Below are 9,346 nucleotides of genomic sequence, written 5' to 3' on the forward strand. Positions count from 1 at the left end.
CCAGTCGTGTCCTTCACTGGCCTCGTCGGCCAGGGAGTTCACCCACGCTCGCTTGTCCCGTCTGCAAGCGCGCTTGACTTCCTTCTCTAGAGCCGAGTACCGTTGACGGGCTTCGTTCTTGGCTCCTCTGGTTCTCGCCCGCTCTATCGTGGCTTTTGCTTCGCTACGCTCCTCAATCTTCCGCCAGGTTTCATCTGTAATCCACTCTTTCCTCTGGGTGCGCAGCTCACCCAAGTTGTTCTCGCTTGTTTCTATAAAGGCATTCTTGATGGCCGTCCATTGTTCTTCTACGCTGCCACCTTGTGGAACGTCCGCAGCTCGAGTCTCAAGTTCATGAACAAAAGACCTTTTTACCGCTGGATCTTCAAGTCGGCGTGTGTTGAACCGCCGCCAAAGTCTCTCCTCCCGTCGCTGGATCCACGCCATGCGTAGGCGGATTTTCCCGATTAGAAGGTGATGGTCAGACGCGATGTCGGCGCTGCGTTTATTCCGGACATCAAGAAGGCTCCGTCTCCATTTTCGGCTGATGCAGATGTGGTCGATCTGATTCTCGGTATGTCCATCACGGGAAACCCACGTTACTTTGTGCACTGGCCGATGGGGGAAGAGCGAGCCCCCGATCACCATGTCGTTATTGCCACAAAATTCTGCAAACAGCTCACCGTTCTCGCTCATTTCGCCGAGAACATGGCGTCCCATGACACGCTCATAGTCCGTGTTGTCGGAGCCGATCTTCGCATTGAAGTCGCCAGTGTAGATCTTGATGTCACCCTTTGGAACCTTATCCACGACGGCATTCAGTTGACTGTAAAAATTCTCCTTGTCCTGTAGCTCGGCAGCATCGATTGGCGCATAACATTGGATTATGGTAAGGTTACGAACCCGTGTTCTAAATCTGGCAACGATTATCCTCTCATTAACAGGCTCCCACTTGATGAGCGCAGCACTTGCCTGGACGCTAAGTAGGAGAACAACTCCACGATGGCGGGGAGCGTTTTCACCTCGAATACCAGAGTATAGTAGTACCTGTCCCGACGGCAGTTTGTGTTCTCCAAAGTTTGGCCAACGAACTTCACTCAGTCCCAGGATTTCTAGCTTCATGCGTCGCGCCTCGTTGGTGAGTTGTGCCAGTTTACCCTGCTGGGCTAACGTCAATACATTCCATGACGTGGCATAGTTGCGTATCTTCCAAAGCTAGTCCGATGACGGACTGCGCAACTCCGTCTTTGGAAATCCAATCATTCGTCGGTTCGGCCGGTTTCTCGCCTTTCACAATATCGGACAGGCTCTTTTCGCCGAGAATCAGGTTGATCTTGAATTTCCACAGGGGCCAGTTATGATCCCCCAGCTTCTCGATCGCAACCTTCTCCGCCATTTTGTTTTCGCGACGACACACGCGAACTTCCGACCGATTTTCAGCGCCGGCAAATTTTCGACGAAAACGTTCCGATTTTACTCGCGAACCGCACTAATTTCCACCACCAGCCGTGACTTGGCCCATAACCTAATGGCTAACGTAAGATTCGTGTCCGTTGTTTTGCGCTAAAAGTCGTTGCCGTTGATGCATTTCTTATTCAGCCGCTGGATGCCAGTCAGACGCTGTTTGAGCCGCACCTCCATGGTGAACAGACGCTCGGGTTTTCGAAGCATTTCCTCTATCACCGTGCTATGGTTACCGCGCCAGTGTTCGCGTCGCACCTCCTCACTCTGCTATTGTCGGATTGACAACATTGCCCAGGCTACGCCAACCAGCTGTGTCCATGTTTCAGCTGGTAGTCTTTTGTGATCATATGGCTCGTGGAGACGTGAGGTAGGAACTTGTGAGGACCGGAGCTAGGTATATCGCTCCTTCCAGATTGTCACTCACCATTTTGTACCCAAACCCCCATTTTGTAGCTAAACCCAAATTTGAGTTTAGTTCACTCATAATCGCCAAAAGTGCAGGAACTCAGCGATGAGTAAATTTGTCTCATGGTTTTTCCTGTGGAAAACCTAAAAAATCTGCCAGAAAATGAGGAAATTGACGAAAATTTTATTCAGTCTCGGAGTAGTACCAATAGACTGAGTGAATCCAATCTTTACTTTTCTCAAATTCGGGAATTTTTCCCTGGAAAATCCTGGAAAAACTTGGAAAAACATGAGCCAAATTTTACTCATCGCTGAGTTCCTGCACTTTTGGCGATTATGAGTGAACTGAACGCAAATTTGGGTCGTTCTCATTCGCCGTGTATAAAGCGAAGTGAGAGTGAGTTCCATTGCGACGGAAGAGAGAATGGTAAAGCCCTACAGTAAAAGTATGGACGACTGTCAAGGTCAAGTTAAATGCACACTTAAGGTCAAGTTAAATGCACACTTAATCAATCGAATCAATCTGACAAGTTTGTTCAATTCAGTGTTAGCGCTAGCAAATTCGCACAGATGTTAACACTACATTAGTCAACAAACGCATAAGAAACCTTCCAGATCCCAGACGCCAGGCTAGGGCTAGAGCGAGGGATTTTGCTCTGATCAAAGTCAAGAGAAAGTCCACTGACCTCGGGGACTCTCCGAAACCTTTTGAACAAGGGTGGTGACGAAAGATTGTAGACCCCATTGCCTCATTGTAGATTAATCAACTTGAAAATTTGTAGTTGAAAAAGTCTTTCGATATCTGTCTTCATCTGAGTACTTCCAACAGCTTTCAGGGCAAGACGAAGAGATTTTCACCTTCAGGATATGTTAATTAGATCTTCTTCGCATGTACAGAAAATGAATGTTTGGAACAGTTCCAAGGTCTACCAAAAAAGACTTTCAGGTCAGTAAATCCTAAGGATTTCTAGTCAGCATTATCAGATGATTCATGATGAATCCACAATCGGCTGTCAGCTTTAATTCTAAAGGACCTCGAATGCATATTCAGAAAACTTACTGTTGAAATCAATCCTGGCCAGCTCCAGGGGGTTTCCAGAGCAAATTCAGAGCAAAAGGTCCAAGGTATGTCAAGCAGATTAAAAAAATATTCAGATGTATTTCTGCGATCAAGTCCCATCAAGGCCTTGCTCAAACGATTTGCAGGTTAGATCCAGATATCAGAGTTTGTGCAAAGGGCTTCCAATGCATGTTCAAATGACTTGCAGTTGAAATCAAGAGTGCTTCCAGGTGATTGACATCCAAGCCAACTTCTGAGGGCTTCAAGACTAAATATTTTCAAAGTATGGACATTAGCGGTTAAGTACGGAGGAATTCCAGGGGCGTCGCGTAGCCTCACTTTTTACAACAAATTTGAAAACGTTATTTAGGCACAGGGGGTTCTAGTTCCACTGATTTGTATCCACTGGAACCAATATTGATTTGCTTGTTTACGTTTTGAGAGTTGTTGAACAGGTAGATTGAGGTTAGGGCGACGCCATTGAGGCCTTCTAAGACCTGTTCAAGCTGTGGATTAGGATAAATCCAGAAAAGGCTTTCAGGGTTTGTTCGAATGCACGTTCAGACGAATTACAGTTGAAATAAAGAGGACATCCAGCTGGTTGATTTCCAGGTCAATCTCAGAGAGATTTCAGGCTCAACAAGTACAAATGACTTCTAAGGCATGTTCATTCTGCGACTCAGGATAATTCCATTGCTTCCAGGCTAAATATTTTCAAAGTATGGCCTCCTGACATGCTCATACGACTTTCGGTCAGTAAATGCAAACGATTTCCAAACTGTATTGCTCAGGATTAATCCAGAAGAGGCTATCAAGGTTTGTTCAAAGGGCTTCGAATGCACCCCAAGTAACATTGCAAGCTTCATAGAGGTTTTATAGCATTCTACAAGTCCAAATCATGGTCTACATAACCTTCATAAAACCAAAATTGTTACTTGGGATGTTCAAATGACTTACAGTTGAAATCAAGAACGCTTCCAGGTAATTGACATTCGAGCCAACTTCTGAGTGCTTCCAGACGAAATATTTTCAAAGTATGGACTCCAGCGGTTAAGAACTAATGACTTCTAAGACAATGCTCAAACTGCGGCTCAGAATAAATCCAGAAGCCTTTTCAAGGTTTGTTCGAATGCATGTTCAGATGAATTAAAGTTAAAATCCAGGTCAATTTCAAGGAGGTTTCAGGCTTAACAAGTACAAATGACTTCTAAGAAATGTTCATTCTGCGGCTCATGATAAATCCATAAATGTGTAGTCTACATCCTAAAACGACTTACAGTTGAAATCAAGTGCACTTCCAAGTGATTGTCATCCTGGTAAATTTCTAAGGGCTTCCAGGCTAAATGTGTTCAAAGTATGGACTCCGGTGGTGGTAAGGACTTCTAAGACATGTTCAAACTGCGCCAGAAAAGACTTCCGGGGTTTCATAAAAGGACTTCTAAGACATGCCTATATGACTTTCGGGTCAGTAAATCCAAAAGCATTCTAAACTGTTATCAGAATGAATCCAGAAGAGGCTTTCAGGACTTCGAATGCATGTTCAGTTGACTTACAGTTGAAATCAAGCTCCAGGCTCTAAGATTGCGCTAAAACATCCAGGTGTTTGATAGCCATCCCGGTTTGTTTCAAAGACTAGATTTCTTGTTTTATTTCAGATGCAAGACACTTTCCAGGTAAATGGCTGTGTTCCGAAGACTTCCTTGATTCATAATGACTTGATTTTCAGTTCAGAAGATTTACAGGACAATTGCACAGAGCATACAGCATTGCTAAGTAGATGCAGATGATTTAAATGTCAAATACAGAATTGCCCGGTAAATGGCTTTCATAGCATCTTCAGAAGAGTTTTAGACCTTGGTCAGTTGACTCTAAGTTCAGATGGTTTACAGAGCACTTTAAAGAGCTTTCTGCACAAATCCAGGTGACTACAAGAACATATTCAGCAGACATCTACTAAGGCTTCCTGAGCTAATACAGATGATTTCCAAGTAAAATTTACCTCTAGAATTGCAAGGTAAATTACTTTCACCGTGTATTCAGAAGGCTTCCTCAGCTTGTTCAGTTGACTTCAAGTTTATCACATTTACAAGGGGCAATCGCAGAGAGCTGGTTGGACAGATCCAAATGATTTCAAAGGCATGTTTGGCAGACTACCAGCTGGTCCAATCCAATTATCGAATTTGGTAAGTGGCTTTCATATAGCGAATTCGTTTATTATTCAGTTCCAACCTGGATCGGGTATCAAGATTGGGTCTGCTTGTTTTCTAGCAAACGTCAGTTTGATCGTTTGTTTTTAAAACCTGGCACGAGTCGAGGTTCGCACTGACAAAAAGTTCGGGTTCGCACGGGTTGGAACTGGTTCCAACCCCGATAATAAACGAATTCGCTGATAGTGAGTTAGAAGAGTTCCCTGCCTTGCTCAGCTGACTTCAAGTTTAAAACAGAGAGCTCTCTGATCAGATCATTTCAAGAGTGTGTTCCGCAGGCTTTCTGAGTAGATACAGATGTTTTCCAAGTCAAATCCCATTCAAGAATAGCAAGGTAAATGATTTTCATTGTGTGTTCAGAAGACCAGTGTTGGCAAAATAAGAAATCAATTGATATTTTTCCGCTCTCATGGGCTCGCAATATCACGCGTGATTTTGGAACAAAATATCATGCTTGATATTGATTTTACAAGCTCCTTTGATATTGCGAGACTATTCAGAACGTGCAAACATCAAGCTGAGAGAAAGCATAGTTTGCTATCTCTTTTTAATCTTCACCGATGGCAGACGCAAAGGGACTGCTGCAAGCACATCTATGACACAAACGTCATTCCCATATACTTTGCGTGAAGCCGAAAAATCCGATTTTTCGGCTTCACGCAAAGTATATGGGAATGACGTTTGTGTCATAGATGTGGCTGCAAGCCGTTATGGAAGTTTCGGTTGCATTCGGGTGTAAAGCAAAAATCATTAAACTCAATCTCAACACAGTTTGGTGAGATTTGCAGTTGGTGAGTTTTGTTAGCTTGATATTCCGAGCTGCGATATCACAGCTAGCAAAATCAACCGCAGTTGTTTGCTTGTTGATTTTTGTCTACAAAAATCAAGCGTCATCTTGGCAGTTGGTGAGATTTGATTTTTTAATATTTTCCCAACACTGCTGAAGACTTCGTGAGCTTATTCAGTTGAACTCAAGTGCGTAAGGTTTACAACGCATTCGCAGAGAGCTTGCTGGACAGATCCTAATGACTTCAAGGGCATGGTCGGCAGACTTCCAGGGTGGATACAGATGGTTTCCAGGTCAAATCCAATTATCGAATTTGGTAAATGACCTTCATAGTGAAAACTTCCAGACCTTGTTCAGTTAACTTCAAGTTCAGGAGACTTACAGGGCGAATGTTGAGAGCTTGTTGGACAGATTCAGGTGACGTCAAGGACATGTTCAGCAGACTTTTATCGAAGAAAATGTATGACTTCCGAGTTAAAAACAATTCTATAAAATACAGGTATATGGCTTTCCCGCTCTTGGCCAGGTTACTTCAAGTTTAGACGATTTAAAGAATAATAGCAGATCAACTTAAGGTCATGTAGCAGACTGCCAAGACTGCAGAAGAAAATGCAGATGATTCCGAAGTCAAATTCAAATCCAGAATACCCAGATCGGTCTAATCCATCTAATACGTCTGGGTCATGCTCAGGAAACTTTCTACGCCCTCATAGTGTGTTCTGACGACTTCCCGACCTTGGTCAGTTGACTTAAAGTTCATAATATTTCCAGAACAACTGCAGGGAGTTTGATGACTTAAAAAAAACTTCATGAGTTGCTATAGATGAATGGATTTTTATGATAAACTTATACGAATCAGAGCATTTGCAGACCGGAGAGTTCAGTATTAGTAGAAGACATATCTAGATAAACATTTCAAAAGGTCCTATCTGCATTGATCGATTCTCTTAATCGACTTTCTCTTTCGTTAAAAACTCAGCTGCAAAACCTGTGATTTCAAATTCTTGCTAAATTAAGCCGAATACTTAGCGGCACCCAAGGGGTACTCAACTCTGCACATCTCAATCTGTGCCTAGTACTTTATCTGTGCCCAGTGTTGCGCCAAACGTGCCGCATTGTGGCAATCAAGCTGTCGGTCTCAGTACCCAACCAGTAACCCAACATCCCTGTGATTCCTCGTGGAAGTGCAGAGGACTCCTCGGCTTCCATCAAAGCCACGTCAACACATTCCTACCCATTCCTTTTTTGACCTGCGTTCAGGCGCGGCTGGCGCTGGTATTGCCTAATTCGAGATCACCAGTTTTTACACATTGAGGATGATTGCTAGTCCCAAGCATCGTCTATTGGTTCTCTGTGTAATTACAGCTGGTCTGGCAATAACAGAGTAGCAACCGTGGGCGGTCAATCATGCTCATGCTCATGCTGACAAGTTTGTTCAATTCAGTGCCAACATTTCAAAGGGACGTAATTGTATTTGTAAACAATGGCTTTAGCCGTCGATTCCTCGCGAATAAAAGCTCACTCATGAAAAATAATGACACCAGCAGGTAGAGGCATGTTTCCTCTAGCAACTAGCATTGTAATTTTGGGAAGGTAAGATTGACGGCTAGTCATTGTTTACAAAAGTAATTACGCCCCTTTGAAATGTTGGCACTGAATTATCTGTGTGTGTATACAATCCATCTCCCATGGGGACTGTGCACAGACCAACAGGACCTGTACGCGCAATTATCTTTCTTGAAATTATCTCACAGACAAACAGACATAACACATTGAAGGTTACACTCTAATTATCTCTAATAATCGTAATCTTGTTTAGCGTAACCTTATTCGTTGAGTTCGTCATCACTCGAGTCTAGATTCTCCACAAACATCTCAAAACAAATTTACGAATCTTGTTTTTTAGACAATTTTGGCAGCAAAGAATTGTTATCATTCATTTGTTTTCACTACGATACGAAGTTAGAATCTTGGTATCAAAGCGAGTGGCAAAACATAATGGCAACGCCTTACGTAATCCTATTTTGGGATTTTTTCTTTCCAAACTTAACGGTGACTGATTATATTTATTCGAATAAGCTTTAATCGTTGTGGAACATAAAATGCAATTCTAATCAGCAAAAGCAATCGAATACTGCGTGTCTGCGTGAATAAATGGAAAATACCTTTCTTTAAATAAGACAATAAATACACCCGACTACGAATCGACGTTTCGGCGATACTTCTAAAGAAGGCACTGCAATCCAAAGCCAACTTTGATCCGTTCGCAACGGACTTCAGGACGATTGTTTTCATCGCTTTGCGAATGGAATAGTTGATGTAAAATTAAGTACGGACGAATAAAAATCGTGGAATGTGCGTTAACCGTGCGTTGTTCAACAAACAACCTAGTAATAGTCTGGAACAGGGGCGCAAGCTACCCGTACGAAATCTGCATAACGGACTTGCCCGTTGCTAGAAACGTTCGCTTCCCGGAAGATGTTATCCACCTGAAAAAAAATAAGTCAATCAACAACGCAAAACAAGGGAGATAAGATAACGGGGCGACTCGAATACCTCTCGGAATGACAACCCTTCGCCCCAGTTCTGCAGCAGATGGCGCAGCTGCCGAGCCGGAATCGTACCGCGGCCGTTTTTATCACCCGCCTTGAATGCCTCAATGACCTCTTCCGGAAGATTTTCCACCCGGGAGTGCTGGTGGATTACCTCGAGAAAGTCGGCGAAACTCATGCGGCCATTTTTCTTTTTCAAATACGAAGTCAGCTCCTGGATCGTCGGAGACAGACCGAGCGAGCGCATAATCACGGTCAGCTCGTCCAGGGTGGTAATGTGGCCACTGCGGGCGAACAGATAGAAACACTCACGGAACTCTGGAAATTCGAATAGAAGATATAAATTTATGCATTCCAATTGCGTTAGAAAGTGGACACGTACCATCGATGTCTTGTTCCTTGAAGTAACGGGCCTGTCATGGGGAATAATTCGTTAACATCCTATCTCATTTGAAATTTGGCAAAAGCGAATAAATACGTACCATTTTGCAATAACTGAATGAACCTGAAAGAAACTCAACAACTAAAAATTACCCACAAATTCGCGATGCGAAACACTTGTTGCTTCACTGCACCCGAGCGACGACGACGACGACGACGTTGATCCCCTTTGTATTGAAATTTTCAACACCCACCAACCAACCCACCTCACACAGTAAACATAAAGGCACACACGTCCACTGAACTGAAATTCGATCGACTTTCTTTCACACCACAGGCAGATCAGTACTGTGCACATACACCCAAAACGAGCGAGTCACGCACAACCTTCAACCACGCAGCGTTGCATTTTGATCGACATTCGACCGCAAAGAACGACCAAAACAAAGTGAAACGTCAAAATCTGTCGTCGTCGATCGCGTATGTGTATTTTGGTTGGCCTCGCGCACTG

At 43.6% G+C, this 9,346-nt stretch overlaps 1 protein-coding gene across 1 annotated transcript; it reads right to left on the bottom strand.

Annotated features, from left to right (window-relative positions):
- Window positions 1–8,025: 8,025 nt before the first annotated feature.
- LOC135707950 (uncharacterized) lies at window positions 8,026–9,041 on the bottom strand. Its single transcript, XM_065229869.1, has 4 exons — window positions 8,937–9,041; window positions 8,837–8,867; window positions 8,459–8,772; window positions 8,026–8,391 (listed from the first exon to the last, which is right to left on the bottom strand). Exons 1-4 carry the CDS (start codon window positions 8,937–8,939, stop codon window positions 8,290–8,292), a joined length of 450 nt encoding a protein of 149 aa, XP_065085941.1. The 5' UTR covers window positions 8,940–9,041; the 3' UTR covers window positions 8,026–8,289.
- Window positions 9,042–9,346: the final 305 nt, after the last annotated feature.

This window comes from Ochlerotatus camptorhynchus, unplaced genomic scaffold (genome assembly GCF_037179485.1).
Source record: "Ochlerotatus camptorhynchus isolate MF236.1 unplaced genomic scaffold, CSIRO-AGI_Acam_v1.1 ptg000323l, whole genome shotgun sequence".
Lineage (NCBI taxonomy): Eukaryota > Metazoa > Arthropoda > Insecta > Diptera > Culicidae > Ochlerotatus > Ochlerotatus camptorhynchus.

Bases quoted from the DNA above. Each gene is read 5' to 3' on its own strand.
- LOC135707950 (XM_065229869.1), bottom strand. The intron at 8,773-8,836 runs GTACGTGTCCAC...TCGAATTTCCAG, and splicing joins CAAGGAACAAGACATCGATG to AGTTCCGTGAGTGTTTCTAT. The intron at 8,392-8,458 runs GTATTCGAGTCG...ATTTTTTTTCAG, and splicing joins AAGGGTTGTCATTCCGAGAG to GTGGATAACATCTTCCGGGA.